The 17,038-nt window shown below is 48.5% G+C and overlaps 1 protein-coding gene across 2 annotated transcripts in view; it reads left to right on the top strand.

Moving 5' to 3' along the window:
* LOC120063413 (kremen protein 1-like) overlaps positions 1-17,038 on the top strand; it is a 118,656-nt gene that overhangs the window by 52,170 nt on the left and 49,448 nt on the right. For both annotated transcript variants that reach the window (XM_039013780.1, XM_039013779.1), the window contains exon 3: positions 13,979-14,070. In XM_039013780.1, the coding sequence (XP_038869708.1) occupies positions 13,979-14,070 (92 nt within the window). The remainder of the gene's footprint in view (positions 1-13,978; positions 14,071-17,038) is intronic.

Below are 17,038 nucleotides of genomic sequence, written 5' to 3'. Positions count from 1 at the left end.
GTGTGAGTTTCTAGAGTCCCCACCATATGGAGAAGACTCTCTGTCCATCACATTTGGTTTGAAGAATTTGAATAGCAAAATACTTCATTTAAATCATGGGCATCTTCCAAATCAAATCTCCAGTATTCTCTCTCTCTCTCTCTCTGAAACTCTTTCTCTCTCTCTGTCTCACTCTCTCTCTCTTTCTCAATCTTTTGCTCTCTCTCTCTTACCCTTTTCATTTATGTCTTTCTCTTCATCTCCCCTTTCCTAACTATGTTCACTTTCTCAGAATGTTTTCTTCCTCTCTGTCTGTCTCTCTCCTTCCCTGACGTAGATCTTTAATGTGTTGGAAGTGTCTGGATAGGGCCTCATCTGGATGTGGCTGGATAGGGCCTCATCTGGAAGTGTCTGGATAGGGCCTCATCTGGAAGTGTCTGGATAGGAGCTCATCTGGAAGTGGCTGGATAGGGCCTCATCTGGAAGTGGCTGGATAGGGCCTCATCTGGAAGTGGCTGGATAGGGCCTCATCTGGAAGTGGCTGGATAGGGCCTCATCTGGAAGTGGCTGGATAGGGCCTCATCTGGAAGTGGCTGGATAGGGCCTCATCTGGAAGTGGCTGGATAGGGCCTCATCTGGAAGTGGCTGGATAGGGCCTCATCTGGAAGTGGCTGGATAGGGCCTCATCTGGAAGTGGCTGGATAGGGCCTCATCTGGAAGTGGCTGGATAGGAGCTCATCTGGAAGTGGCTGGATAGGGCCTCATCTGGATGTGTCTGGATAGGGGCTCATCTGGAAGTGGCTGGATAGGGCCTCATCTGGAAGTGGCTGGATAGGGCCTCATCTGGAAGTGGCTGGATAGGGCCTCATCTGGAAGTGGCTGGATAGGAGCTCATCTGGAAGTGGCTGGATAGGGCCTCATCTGGATGTGTCTGGATAGGGGCTCATCTGGAAGTGGCTGGATAGGAGCTCATCTGGAAGTGTCTGGATAGGAGCTCATCTGGAAGTGGCTGGATAGGAGCTCATCTGGAAGTGTCTGGATAGGAGCTCATCTGGAAGTGGCTGGATAGGAGCTCATCTGGAAGTGTCTGGATAGGAGCTCATCTGGAAGTGGCTGGATAGGAGCTCATCTGGAAGTGGCTGGATAGGAGCTCATCTGGAAGTGGCTGGATAGGAGCTCATCTGGAAGTGGCTGGATAGGAGCTCATCTGGAAGTGTCTGGATAGGAGCTCATCTGGAAGTGTCTGGATAGGAGCTCATCTGGAAGTGTCTGGATAGGAGCTCATCTGGAAGTGGCTGGATAGGAGCTCATCTGGAAGTGGCTGGATAGGAGCTCATCTGGAAGTGTCTGGATAGGAGCTCATCTGGAAGTGTCTGGATAGGAGCTCATCTGGAAGTGTCTGGATAGGAGCTCATCTGGAAGTGGCTGGATAGGAGCTCATCTGGAAGTGTCTGGATAGGAGCTCATCTGGAAGTGGCTGGATAGGAGCTCATCTGGAAGTGTCTGGATAGGAGCTCATCTGGAAGTGGCTGGATAGGAGCTCATCTGGAAGTGGCTGGATAGGAGCTCATCTGGATGTGGCTGGATAGGGCCTCATCTGGAAGTGGCTGGATAGGGCCTCATCTGGAAGTGTCTGGATAGGGCCTCATCTGGAAGTGTCTGGATAGGGCCTCATCTGGAAGTGGCTGGATAGGGCCTCATCTGGAAGTGGCTGGATAGGAGCTCATCTGGAAGTGGCTGGATAGGAGCTCATCTGGATGTGGCTGGATAGGGCCTCATCTGGAAGTGTCTGGATAGGGCCTCATCTGGAAGTGGCTGGATAGGAGCTCATCTGGAAGTGGCTGGATAGGAGCTCATCTGGAAGTGGCTGGATAGGGCCTCATCTGGAAGTGGCTGGATAGGGCCTCATCTGGAAGTGGCTGGATTTGAAGTGGCACTCTGGGGTGTAAGATTCAGATGGAGAGAGAGAGAGAGAGAGAGAGAGAGAGAGAGGGAGAGGAGAGGAGGGGTGTGACAGCCCGTATGATTCCTGAGCCAAGGGAGATTTTATACGAACCAGAACACGGCTGAGGCTGGGCCCAGAGCAAGGCTGAGGCTGAGACCAGAGCAAGCCTGAGGCTGGGACCAGAGCAAGACTGAGATTGGGACCAGAGTAAGGCTGTGGCTGGGACCAGAGCAAGGCTGAGGTTGGGACCAGTGCGAGGCTGAGGTTGGGACCAGTGCGAGGCTGAGACAAGAGCAAAGCTGAGGCTGGGACCAGAGCAAGGCTGAGGCTGGGACCAGTGCGAGGCTGAGGCTGGGACCAGTGAAAGGCTGAGACAAGAGCAAAGCTGAGGCTGAGACCAGAGCAAGGCTGAGGCTGGACCAGAGAAAGGCTGAGGCTGAGCCCAGAGCAAGGTTGAGACCAGAGCAAAGCTGAGGCTGGGCCCAGAGCAAGGCTGAGGCTGAGCCCAGAGCAAGGCTGAGACCAGAGCAAAGCTGAGGCTGGGCCCAGAGCAAGGCCCATAGCAAGGCTGAGAATGAGCCCAGAGCAAGGCCGAGGCTGAGACCGGAGCAGGGCTGAGGCTGAGACCAGAGCAAGGCTGAGGCTGAGCCCAGAGCAAGGCTGAGGCTGTGCCCAGAGCAAGGCTGAGGCTGGGACCAGAGCAAGGCTGAGGCTGGGACCAGAGCAAGGCTGAGGCTGGAACCAGAGCAAGGCTGAGGCTGGGACAAGAGAAAGGCTGAGACTGAGCCCAGAGCAAGGCTGAGACCAGAGCAAAGCTGAGGCTGGGCCCAGAGCAAGGCTGAGGCTGAGCCCAGAGCAAAGCTGAGACCAGAGCAAGGCCCAGAGCAAGGCTGAGGCTGGGACCAGAGCAAGGCTGAGGCTGAGCCCAGAGCAAGGCTGAGACCAGAGCAAAGCTGAGGCTGGGCCCAGAGCAAGGCCCAGAGCAAGGCTGAGGCTGAGCCCAGAGCAAGGCCGAGGCTGAGACCGGAGCAAGGCTGAGGCTGAGCCCAGAGTAAGGCTGAGGCTGTGCCCAGAGCAAGGCTGAGGCTGGGACCAGAGCAAGGCTGAGGCTGGAACCAGAGCAAAGCTGAGGCTGGGACCAGAGCAAGACTGAGGCTGAGACCAGAGCACAGGTGCAAATCTAGTGCCAGGAATCATTACATGTCATTACTTTAACACAGGCTTCACAGCACAGATCTGATATACTAGGTGGGTTAGCGAAGTATTTGCCTGTGTGTGTGTGTGTGTGTGTGTGTGTGTGTGTGTGTGTGTGTGTGTGTGTGTGTGTGTGTGTGTGTGTGTGTGTGTGTGTGTGTGTGTGTGTGTGTGTGTGTGTGTGTGTGTGTGTGTGAGTGAGTGAGTATCTGAGTGTGAGTGTGTGGGGGAGACTTGGACAAGAGAACAAGGTGGAATGGGGGTCGACTTACGAGGAACGAGAGGGGAATCGTAAACCGTGTTCCTATCCCATTGTTGGCTTTTTCCCATACTAATTTAGTTGAAAGGGGTCTGTGGCTCCATGGCGGTGTGCGGAGAACACCCTAAAAGCCCTCACATTTAATCTTTATAGATGACCGTAAAACAGCCCAGTGAAAACAGGGAGAGATGGGGTGTCAAATGAATCCCAGAAAAGGAGAGCAAAGCTGCTCTAAAGGTCAGTAGCTCTTACATCTCTCCGGAGAGACCGTGCTCACATCTTTACTGACAGAGACCATGCTCACATCTTTACTGACAGAGACCGTACTCACATCTTTACTGACAGAGACCGTACTCACATCTTTACTGACAGAGACCGTGCTCACATCTTTACTGACAGAGACCGTACTCACATCTTTACTGACAGAGACCGTGCTCACATCTTTACTGACAGAGACCGTGCTCACATCTTTACTGACAGAGACCGTACTTACATCTTTACTGACAGAGACCGTACTCACATCTTTACTGACAGAGACCGTACTCACATCTTTACTGACAGAGACCGTACTCACATCTTTACTGACAGAGACCGTACTCACATCTTTACTGACAGAGACCGTGCTCACATCTTTACTGACAGAGACCGTACTCACATCTTTACTGACAGAGACCGTACTCACATCTTTACTGACAGAGACCGTACTCACATCTTTACTGACAGAGACCGTACTCACATCTTTACTGACAGAGACCGTGCTCACATCTTTACTGACAGAGACCGTACTCACATCTTTACTGACAGAGACCGTACTCACATCTTTACTGACAGAGACCGTACTCACATCTTTACTGACAGAGACCGTGCTCACATCTTTACTGACAGAGACCGTGCTCACATCTTTACTGACAGAGACCGTGCTCACATCTTTACTGACAGAGACCGTGCTCACATCTTTACTGACAGAGACCGTACTCACATCTTTACTGACAGAGACTGTACTCACATCTTTACTGACAGAGACCGTACTCACATCTTTACTGACAGCGACCGTGCTCACATCTTTACTGACAGAGACCGTGCTCACATCTTTACTGACAGAGACCGTGCTCACATCTTTACTGACAGAGACCGTACTCACATCTTTACTGACAGAGACCGTACTCACATCTTTACTGACAGAGACCGTACTCACATCTTTACTGACAGAGACCGTACTCACATCTTTACTGACAGAGACCGTACTCACATCTTTACTGACAGAGACCGTACTCACATCTTTACTGACAGAGACCGTACTCACATCTTTACTGACAGAGACCGTGCTCACATCTTTACTGACAGAGACCGTACTCACATCTTTACTGACAGCGACCGTACTCACATCTTTACTGACAGAGACCGTACTCACATCTTTACTGACAGAGACCGTACTCACATCTTTACTGACAGAGACCGTGCTCACATCTTTACTGACAGAGACCGTACTCACATCTTTACTGACAGAGACCGTACTCACATCTTTACTGACAGAGACCGTACTCACATCTTTACTGACAGAGACCGTGCTCACATCTTTACTGACAGAGACCGTGCTCACATCTTTACTGACAGAGACCGTGCTCACATCTTTACTGACAGAGACAGTACTCACATCTTTACTGACAGAGACCGTGCTCACATCTTTACTGACAGAGACCGTGCTCACATCTTTACTGACAGAGACCGTGCTCACATCTTTACTGACAGAGACCGTACTCACATCTTTACTGACAGAGACCGTACTCACATATTTACTGACAGAGACCGTACTCACATCTTTACTGACAGAGACCGTGCTCACATCTTTACTGACGGAGACCGTACTCACATATTTACTGACAGAGACCGTACTCACATCTTTACTGACAGAGACCGTACTCACATATTTACTGACAGAGACCGTACTCACATATTTACTGACAGAGACCGTACTCACATATTTACTGACAGAGACCGTACTCACATCTTTACTGACAGAGACCGTACTCACATCTTTACTGACAGAGACCGTACTCACATCTTTACTGACAGAGACCGTACTCACATCTTTACTGACAGAGACCGTACTCACATCTTTACTGACAGAGACCGTGCTCACATCTTTACTGACAGAGACCGTGCTCACATCTTTACTGACAGAGACCGTGCTCACATCTTTACTGACAGAGACCGTGCTCACATCTTTACTGACAGAGACCGTGCTCACATCTTTACTGACAGAGACCGTACTCACATCTTTACTGACAGAGACCGTACTCACATCTTTACTGACAGAGACCGTGCTCACATCTTTACTGACAGAGACCGTGCTCACATCTTTACTGACAGAGACCGTACTCACATATTTACTGACAGAGACAGTACTCACATATTTACTGACAGAGACAGTACTCACATATTTACTGACAGAGACCGTGCTCACATCTTTACTGACAGAGACCGTACTCACATATTTACTGACAGAGACAGTACTCACATATTTACTGACAGAGACAGTACTCACATATTTACTGACAGAGACCGTACTCACATCTTTACTGACAGAGACCGTACTCACATATTTACTGACAGAGACAGTACTCACATATTTACTGACAGAGACCGTGCTCACATCTTTACTGACAGAGACCGTACTCACATATTTACTGACAGAGACCGTGCTCAACGCATTTCAAATACTGACACTGATTGTCACACAGAATGCCGCAGCATATTGTTACAGCACAGGGTTTGTGCAGTTTGCAGGTGCAGGAGTTGGCACGTAAACGTATGTCTTCCAACTCCACATCTCCTTCATGCTTTACCTCACACCACAGTTGATGTAGACCTGACAACAGTCATTTCAATTAAAGCTAATTAAAGGGGAGTTTTCAACATACTGTAGTCTACACACAGCTCCATTAAAATTGTTTTGGGGGGGTCATTTAGCAGACACTCTTATCCAGAGCAACTTTTATCTGGGTTTGTTTAGTCAGGTTGTCCCATTGGACCTCTTGTTCAAGCAAGACCGTGCCTGTGTAACGGATGTGAAATGACTAGCTAGCCATTTCACATCCGTTACACCTGAGTTGGTGTTGTGCTGCTCGATTGTCAACAGGTTAGAGGAGGACTAGATCCAATAGTCCATGGTTGTGCCCCAAATGACACCCTAGATAGTGCACTACATTTAACCAGGGCCCATGGTCCAAAGTAGTGCAGCATATAGGGGAAATGGTGCCATTTGAGGCACAGTTGTTGTTAAGGTGTGTCAGTGGGAGGTTGGCTGGTTTTACCGTTTCCTAGCTACTAGTATGCAGGTGTGCAGACCGTGTGTACGTTTGAGGTGTTCAGTGGTATAGTACCCTATAGGACCACAGCCTTCTCCTACAAGGCTGGTAATGGCCATGGTGTCAGGGTGAGTTGTTCTCCTCCTGTTTATAGTAATGTAATCTCCCTGACTGTTGTCAGGTCTACATCAACTGTGGTGTGAGGTAAAGCATGAAGGAGATGTGGAGTTGGAAGACATACGTTTATGTGCCAACTCCTGCATATGAACTTACTGTATTGATAGGCTAGCACAGTGTTCAATGTACTTGAATGTCCGCATACGCTTTAACTTGCTCAGGTTCAGCTTCAGCATCATTGTATTTGTTATAAGCAATAGAGCAAAGTCCAGTGACTATTGACTTCTGATTTAAAATGACAGACAGATATTTTAGTCGGCTTAAAGAGACCTCTGCTCTCGAGGGAATTTGACAGTCAGTCTCTGATCCTCTCCTGACCTCAAAACCCAAACAACAAGCCTCTGAAACCCTCTTCAGCTCCTCAGCAGTTTTACACACATTAATTTTTCAAGGGGGTTTTCAGCTTTCGTGTTTCTCTGTGGCATCAGAGTGTGTGGCTGAACGCAGGCAGACCTGGGTTCAAATACTATTAGAAATCTTTCAAATGCTTTTAACATTTGTTTCAGTCTGCCTAGAGTACAAGTTGGGCGGGGTTTGACCTTTTGTAACTGTCTTTATTGGTTCAATTGCAACAGGCTAGCTCAAACAAGCACAGATAGAGTATTGTAAATCATTTAAAATAGTGTTTGAACCCTGGTCTGAAGTGCAGGCAAGCTAGTGGCTTGCTAATAGCACGGAAAAGCATGTTATTTCTATCCCATCTCAGTGTTCTTCTTTGCTGCAGGTTTTCTCCCCTCTGTGTTAACGATTCAGTGCTTTTTTATGGCTACACCGTGCCAGAGATTTTAAAGTTTATCATACCTTTTATGATTAGGGGCACTTGGAAAATGGTTATAAAAGTAAAGTATGTTGAACAGCGGCCAGCAGGGAACAGCTGTTTTTCTCTGTTCTCAGATGTAAGCGAGCCACACTGCTGAGTTAAAACACACACTGTCGAACAGCTAGCTGAAACACACACTGGCTAGCAGCTAGCTGAAACACACACTGGCTAGCAGCTAGCTAAAACACACACTGGCTAGCAGCTAGCTGAAACACACACTGTCGAGCAGGTAGCTGAAACACACACACGCTAGCAGCTAGGTGAAACACACACTGGCTAGCAGCTAGCTGAAACACACACTGTCGAGCAGCTAGCTGAAACACACACTGGCGAGCAGCTAGCTGAAACACACACACGCTAGCAGCTAGCTGAAACACACACTGGCCAGCAGCTAGCTGAAACACACACTGGCTAGCAGGTAGCTAAAACACACACTGGCTAGCAGCTAGCTAAAACACACACTGGCTAGCAGCTAGGTGAAACACACACTGGCTAGCAGCTAGCTAAAACACACACTGGCTAGCAGCTAGGTGAAACACACACTGGCTAGCAGCTAGCTGAAACACACACTGGCTAGCAGCTAGGTGAAACATACACTGGCTAGCAGCTAGCTAAAACACACACTGGCTAGCAGCTAGGTGAAACACACACTGGCTAGCAGCTAGCTAAAACACACACTGGCTAGCAGCTAGGTGAAACACACACTGGCTAGCAGCTAGGTGAAACACACACTGGCTAGCAGCTAGCTAAAACGCACACTGGCTAGCAGCTAGCTGAAACACACACAAGCTAGCAGCTAGCTGAAACACACACTGGCTAGCAGCTAGCTGAAACACACACTGGCTAGCAGCTAGCTGAAACACACACTGGCTAGCATCTAGGTGAAACACACACTGGCTGGCAGGTAGCTGAAACACACACACGCTAGCAGCTAGCTAAAACACACACTGGCTAGCAGCTAGCTGAAACACACACTGGCTAGCAGCTAGCTGAAACACACACTGGCTAGCAGCTAGGTGAAACATACACTGGCTAGCAGCTAGCTAAAACACACACTGGCTAGCAGCTAGGTGAAACACACACTGGCTAGCAGCTAGCTAAAACACACACTGGCTAGCAGCTAGGTGAAACACACACTGGCAAGCTGCTAGGTGAAACACACACTGGCTAGCAGCTAGCTAAAACGCACACTGGCTAGCAGCTAAAACAGAGTAGTTGGAGCGTCTCCACTTTCTCTTTACTAACTAGGACTGGGAATTACCAGGGACCTCACGAATTACGACATGTCTGGCTCCCAAGTGGGTGGGCCTATGCCCTGCCAGACTGCGCCCCTGCCCAGTCATGTGATATCCATAGATGAGGGCCTAATTTATTTATTTCAATTGACTAATTTCCTTATAGGAACTGTAACTCAGTAAAATCGTTGAAATTGTTGCATGTTGTGTTTAGATTTTTGTTCAGTAATATATTTTACATAACCACAAATATTGTATTTTCAGCTGTTTTAAGCTGGTGTACAAAACTGAAAGTAAAAGACGCAAAAATGAAATGTAAGAACGGGAAGCATAGAAATAGAGCATATAGAACAGATCTACAGCTTCTTAGATTTGCTTTCAATGAGAATGACAGATCTATAACTCACATTTCTATGTGAATTTGGTCAGCGTTTCTTTTATTTTGGCAGTTACCTGTAGTTACCCCTGTAGCTCTTCCAGGGGTTCACATTGAGGGAATGGTACTGATTTCTTCCAGGGGTTCATATTTAGAGAATGGTACAGTACTAGAGTTGAATGGCGGGAACCCGGTTACTGAGATTTACAGGCCAAAAACCGCTCCCTTTTCCCGGGATAAATAACTGCGAGAAACCGGTAAATTACAATCAATTATTTATATCAACAGCATGATTTGGAATGGAACTGTTAAATGATATGCAATGACTAAATCTGTCTTCTCTATGGCCTTCTCTCTGCTCTCTGCATGATCAATCATCAACGCTCATGGTGGGGACAGACAGCCCATCTTGGTATGGAGAACAGTTCACAATGCATGTTGACCTACAGTATCATCTCATCATGGTAACTTTTTTTCTTGTGACAGGTAGACCTACATTTCCTGCAGCATAGCCTATGACCGAATGCTCGTCTAATATACACACCCACATCTGACTTTCGGGAGTCACCATATTTTTGTTGTTGTAAATATATATATATCATTTTTTATTGCAGCTGCAGAGTGTTAAAACAGCCTTGACTGACTCGAGTATTGTTGCTTTAAGTCAGAGGATGCGCGAGCAGTCGCTCTCTCTCCATCAATTCCATTCAAATTGCATGTAGGTAATACATGTAGGTAATTCTGTTCAAAATATCCCAGCCTACCTCAGTATTCGCCTTGTATGTACAGTAGCAAATGAATGATGGCTTATGCATAATATGCTAACTTATTGCCTCTGTCTCTTGCGCAATAAGCAAGTACCTGTTTTCCGCTGGCCTCTCTCCTTTAAAAAACGCTCCTTAGCTCTTGGGAGCCATTTGGGAGATGAGCACATGGAGGAAGAGAGGGATCATTTTCTCCTAACGGAGGACAAAAAAAGACCCTAATGCTAACAGTTACGGTAGCTCGGTTTCATCCCTAGGTTAAAGTTTCCTCTGTTCCCCACTCAATAACCTTCTTCTGTGCTGTGACAGGAGAGGAAGAGACCCTGGGAAGTGTTTTTGATAGCAGAAGAAAAAAGGAATGGAAAGGCCCTTCAGAGTTCGCCCCACAATAGTGCTGTAACGGGATAGCTGAGGCCCGGGGGAATATGTCTCAGGCAACTACAGTCAGAGTTAAGAAAAGGACAACAGTAGTGCTCCTAAAAACAAGCATTGACCTGGGATGTTATTGTGGTTGCCTCATGCACCTCACTAACAAAAATGGTTCCACGGATTGTGATAATATACTCCCAAGTGTGTCTCCTACCTATTCATTATATAATCAACAGTTTATAAACATCTTATAAACCATTTACAAACTATTTGTAAGTGAAGTATTACCATTAACAAATACGCTTGGTATCACACAGACAGTATGCCAAAAATACACAGAAACCAGCACCTGCTCAAAGCCTCTGTCTAGATGTGTGGGCTCTCCCCTTCCTTCCCACCGCCCATCCAATCCCATCCCTTCCTCCCCATCCCATCGCCCATCCCATCCAATCCCTTCCCTTCCTACCCAATCCCTCTGCCCACTGCCCATTCCATCCAATCCCTTCCCTTCCTCCCCCATCCCATCGCCCATTCCATCCAATCCCTTCCCTTCCTCCCCCATCCCATTGCCCATCCCATCCAATCCCTTCCCTTCCTCCCCCATCCCATCGCCCACTGCCCATTCCATCCAATCCCTTCCTCCCCATCCCATCGCCCATCCCATCCAATCCCATCCCTTCCTCCCCATCCCATCGCCCATCCCCTCCAATCCCTTCCCTTCCTACCCAATCCCACTGCCCACTGCCCATCCCCTCCAATCCCTTCCCTTCCTACCCAATCCCTCTGCCCACTGCCCATTCCATCCAATCCCTTCCCTTCCTCCCCCATCCCATCGCCCATCCCCTCCAATCCCTTCCCTTCCTACCCAATCCCTCTGCCCACTGCCCATTCCATCCAATCCCTTCCCTTCCTCCCCCATCCCATCGCCCATTCCATCCAATCCCTTCCCTTCCTCCCCCATCCCATTGCCCATCCCATCCAATCCCTTCCCTTCCTCCCCCATCCCATCGCCCATCCCATCCAATCCCATCCCTTCCTCCCCATCCCATCGCCCATCCCCTCCAATCCCTTCCCTTCCTACCCAATCCCACTGCCCACTGCCCATTCCATCCAATCCCTTCCCTTCCTACCCAATCCCACTGCCCACTGCCCATTCCATCCAATCCCTTCCCTTCCTACCCAATCCCACTGCCCACTGCCCATTCCATCCAATCCCTTCCCTTCCTACCCAATCCCACTGCCCACTGCCCATTCCATCCAATCCCTTCCCTTCCTCCCCAATCCCACTGCCCATCCCATCCAATCCCATCCCTTCCTCCCCATCCCATCGCCCATCCCATCCAATCCCATCCCTTCCTCCCCAATCCCACCGCCAATCCCATCTCTTCTCAGTGAAACAAAAACAGCCAAAGCGCCGTAGGGGCCAGAGGGGGGCCAGATGGGGCCAGGCTGTCAGGTTTGAAGGGTTAAAAGTGCAGTGTGGAAGTTCAAAGATCTGTTACCCCTTCAGACAAAAGGCCCTGCTCTCTCTGTGCTCCCCAGGACAGGTCTCTGTCTCACTGCTTCAACCTAAACAAAGACCCCGTGTTCCTCTATCTGTCTGTCAGGCCCTGCTCTCTCTGTGCTCCCCAGGACAGGTCTCTGTCTCACTGCTTCAACCTAAACAAAGACCCCGTGTTCCTCTATCTGTCTGTCAGACCCTCTCTCTCTGTCTGTCTGTCTGTCTGTCTGTCTGAGAGCCTTCTGTCTACACTGGTTTCTACTGGAAATGCATAGTCAGTTCTGAGGGCCAGAACACAGGGTAAAATACCAACTGAAGCAGGCTGCTGCGGTAGGGAGATGATTGGCAACACAAACAATAAAACATTCAGAAATAAATCTCCGCACAGCAGGCATTCCGCTGTAATGTTATTTAATATTCAGTCTCCAGTTTTTGCTACATAACCTCTTTATGTTTGTTTTCTTCCTCATTTCCCTCCCTCCTTCCATCCTTCCCTCTCTTCCTTCCCTCCTTCATCTCCCTTTCTCCCCCTCCTTCCCTCCCTCCTTCCATCCTTCCCTCTCTTCCTTCCCTCCTTCATCTCCCTTTCTCCCCCTCCTTCCCTCCCTCCTTCCATCCTTCCCTCTCTTCCTTCCCTCCTTCATTTCCCTTTCTCCCCCTCCTTCCCTCCCTCCCTTCATCTCCCTTTCTCCCCCTCCTTCCCTCCCTCCCTTCATCTCCCTTTCTCCCCCTCCTTCCCTCCTTCCCTCTCTTCCTTCCCTCCTTCATCTCCCTTTCTCCCCCTCCTTCCCTCCCTCCCTTCATCTCCCTTTCTCCCCCTCCTTCCATCCTTCCCTCTCTTCCTTCCCTCCTTCATCTCCCTTTCTCCCCCTCCTTCCCTCCCTCCTTCCATCCTTCCCTCTCTTCCTTCCCTCCCTTCATCTCCCTTTCTCCCCCTCCTTCCCTCCCTCCCTTCATCTCCCTTTCTCCCCCTCCTTCCCTCCTTCCCTCTCTTCCTTCCCTCCTTCATCTCCCTTTCTCCCCCTCCTTCCCTCCCTCCCTCCATCTCCCTTTCTCCCCCTCCTTCCATCCTTCCCTCTCTTCCTTCCCTCCTTCATCTCCCTTTCTCCCCCTCCTTCCCTCCCTCCTTCCATCCTTCCCTCCTTCATCTCCCTTTCTCCCCCTCCTTCCCTCCCTCCCTTCATCTCCCTTTCTCCCCCTCCTTCCATCCTTCCCTCTCTTCCTTCCCTTCTTCATCTCCCTTTCTCCCCCTCCTTCCCTCCCTCCTTCCATCCTTCCCTCTCTTCCTTCCCTCCCTTCATCTCCCTTTCTCCCCCTCCTTCCCTCCCTCCCTTCATCTCCCTTTCTCCCCCTCCTTCCCTCCTTCCCTTCATCTCCCTTTCTGCCCTTCCTTCCATCCTTCCCTCTCTTCCATCCCTCCCTTCATCTCCCTTTCTCCCCCTCCTTCCCTCCTTCCCTCTCTTCCTTCCCTCCTTCATCTCCCTTTCTCCCCCTCCTTCCCTCCCTCCCTTCATCTCCCTTTCTCCCCCTCCTTCCATCCTTCCCTCTCTTCCTTCCCTCCTTCATCTCCCTTTCTCCCCCTCCTTCCCTCCCTCCTTCCATCCTTCCCTCTCTTCCTTCCCTCCCTTCATCTCCCTTTCTCCCCCTCCTTCCCTCCCTCCCTTCATCTCCCTTTCTCCCCCTCCTTCCCTCCTTCCCTTCATCTCCCTTTCTCCCCTTCCTTCCATCCTTCCCTCTCTTCCTTCCCTCCTTCATCTCCCTTTCTCCCCCTCCTCTCCCTTTCTCCCCCTCCTTCCCTCCCTCCCTTCATCTCCCTTTCTCCCCCTCCTTCCCTCCCTCCCTTCATCTCCCTTTCTCCCCCTCCTTCCCTCCTTCCCTTCATCTCCCTTTCTCCCCCTCCTTCCATCCTTCCCTCTCTTCCTTCCCTCCTTCATCTCCCTTTCTCCCCCTCCTTCCCTCCCTCCCTTCATCTCCCTTTCTCCCCCTCCTTTTCTCCCTCCCTTCATCTCCCTTTCTCCCCCTCCCTCCCTGCCTCCCACACTCCTCTCCAGGAACCCTGATGGTGATGTCCAGCCGTGGTGTTACATCGCTGACCATGAAGACGGAATCTACTGGAGATACTGCGACATACCCACCTGTCAGAGTAAGAGAATGTATGTGTGTGTGTGTGTGTGTGTGTGTGTGTGCGTTCTTGCGTGTGCATCAGAGTCATGTAGTCAACGCCCTGTGTTCCTGTGTTACACCCTGGCTGACCTGAAAGCCCAGAGGCCCTGTTCGTCTGCCTGTCGGTGGCTCTGTCAGTCGCTCGGCGTGTCAGATAGTTCTGAAAACATTTATCTGCAGAAGCCTTTCACTGAACTATTATCATCCTGAAGAATGTCTCTTAACTGCCTACCATCAGCAGCTCTGCAGTGTCCAGGCATGCCTGTTCCATGTGAACTGTCAGTCAGTCACACTGTGCTTTTACATTTCTGTAATTAGCTGTCAGTCATTCAGCTCAGCAGAGCTCAATACAGCAGTCAGTGTGTTGTGTTATTACCTCTGTGCTTGTTCTCTACTGGCATACATGTTCTCTACTGGCATACATGTTCTCTACTGGCATGTTCTCTACTGGGATGTTCTCTTCTGGCATGTTCTCTACTGGCATACATGTTCTCTACTGGCATACATGTTCTCTACTGGCATGGTCTCTACTGACATGTTCTCTACTGGCATACATGTTCTCTACTGGCATACATGTTCTCTACTGGCATGTTCTCTACTGGCATGTTCTCTACTGGCATGTTCTCTACTGGCATGTTCTCTACTGGTATGTTCTCTACTGGCATGTTCTCTACTGGCATGTTCTCTACTGGCATGTTCTCTTCTGGCATGTTCTCTACTGGCATGTTCTCTACTGGCATGTTCTCTACTTGCATGTTCTCTACCTGCATGCTCCCTTCTGGCATGTTCTCTTCTGGCTTGTTCTCTACTGGCATGTTCTCTACTTGCATGCTCCCTTCTGGCATGTTCTCTTCTGGCATGTTCTCTTCTTGCATGTTCTCTACTGGCATGTTCTCTACTTGCATGTTCTCTACTGGCATGTTCTCTACTGGCATGTTCTCTACTGGCATGTTCTCTACTGGCATGTTCTCTACTGGCATGTTCTCTACTGGCATGTTCTCTACTTGCATGCTCCCTTCTGGCATGTTCTCTTCTGGCTTGTTCTCTACTGGCATGTTCTCTACTGGTATGTTCTCTACTGGCATGTTCTCTACTGGCATGTTCTCTACTTGCATGCTCTCTACTGGTATGTTCTCTACTTGCATGTTCTCTACTGGCATGTTCTCTACTTGCATGTTCTCTACTGGCATGTTCTCTACTGGCATGTTCTCTACTGGCATGTTCTCTACTGGCATGTTCTCTACTGGCATGCTCCCTTCTGGCATGTCCTCTACTTGCTTCTCCTTATTCATTTATTTACCCTTGATTTTAACAGGGAAGGCACATTGAGACCTAGGTCTCTTTTTCAAATGTGCCCTGTATAATACAATATAAATAAACACATTAGACACAAAAAATATATGTATATACAATACCAGTCAAAGGTTTGTACACACTTACTCATTCAAGGGTTTTTCTTCTTTTTTTTTTACTATTTTCTACATTGTAGAATAATAGTGAAGACATCAAAACTATGAAATAACACATATGGAATCATGTAGTAAACAAAAGTGTTAAAGTAGCCACCCTTTGTCTTGATGACAGCTTTGCACACTCTTGGCATTCTCTCAACCAGCTTCACCTGGAATGCTTTTCCAGCAGTCTTGAAGGAGTTCCCACGTATTCTGATCACTTGTTAGCTGCTTTTCCTTCACTCTGCGGTCCAACTCATCCAAAACCATCTCAATTGGGTTGAGGTCGGGTGATTGTGGAGGCCAGGTCATCTGATGCAGAACTCCATCACTCTCCTTCTTGGTCAAATAGCCCTTACACAGCCTGGAGGTATGTTTTGGGTCATCGTCCTGTTGTAAACAAATGATAGTTCCACTAAGCGCAAACCAGATGGGATGGTGTATCGCTGCAGAATGCTGTGGTAGCCATGCTGGTTAAGTGTGCCTTGAATTCTAAATAAATCACAGACAGTGTCACCAGAAAAGCACCCCCACAGCATCAAACCTTCTCCTCCATGCTTCATGGTGGGAAACACACATTTGGAGATCATCCGTTCACCTACTCTGCGTCTCACAAAGACACGGCGGTTGGAACCAAAAATCTCAAATTTGGACTCATCAGACCAAAGGACAGATTTCCACTGGTCTAATGTCCATTGCTCGTGTTTCTTGGACCAAACAAGTATCTTCTTCTTATGTGTCCTTTAGTAGCAGCAGTTTGACCATGAAGGCCTGATTCACACAGTCTCCTCTGAACATGTTGAGATGTGTCTGTTACTTGAACTCTGTGAAGCATTTATTTGGGCTGCTATTTTTGAGGCTGGTAACTCTAATGAACTTATCGTCTGCAGCAGAGGTACCTCTGGGTCTTCCATTCCTGTGGCGGTCCTCATGAGAGCCAGTTTCATCATAGTGCTTGATGGTTTTTGCGACTGCACTTGAAGAAGCTTTCAAAGTTCTTGAAATGTTGCGTATTGACTGACCTTCATGCCGTTAAAGTAATGATAGACTGTCATTTCTCTTGCCATAATAAGGACTTGGTCTTTTACCAAATAGGTAAAACTGATAAAACTGGTCAAACTGGTCAAACTGACAACTGATTGGCTTAAACGCATTAAGAAGGAAAGAAATTCCACAAGTTAACTTTTAACAAGGCACACTTTTTTAATGCCAAGACTGTGCAAAGCTGTCATCAAGGCAAAGAGTGGCTATTTGAAGAATCTCAAATATAATTTATATTTTGGATTTGTTTAACACTTTTTTGTGTTAAACATGTGTTATTTCATAGTTTTGATGTCTTCACTATTATTCTACAATGTAGAAAATCGTAAAAAATTAAGAAAAATCCTTGAATGAGTAGGTGTTCTAAAACTTTTGACCGGTAGAGTCTATACAGTTGAAGTTGTAAGTTTACATACACTTAGGTTGGAGTCATTAAAACTCGTTTTTCAACCACTC

Source organism: Salvelinus namaycush, chromosome 18 (assembly GCF_016432855.1).
Source record: "Salvelinus namaycush isolate Seneca chromosome 18, SaNama_1.0, whole genome shotgun sequence".
NCBI lineage: Eukaryota > Metazoa > Chordata > Actinopteri > Salmoniformes > Salmonidae > Salvelinus > Salvelinus namaycush.
The sequence above is the reverse complement of the archived record's forward strand: the minus strand, read 5'-3'. Positions and strand labels throughout refer to the sequence as shown.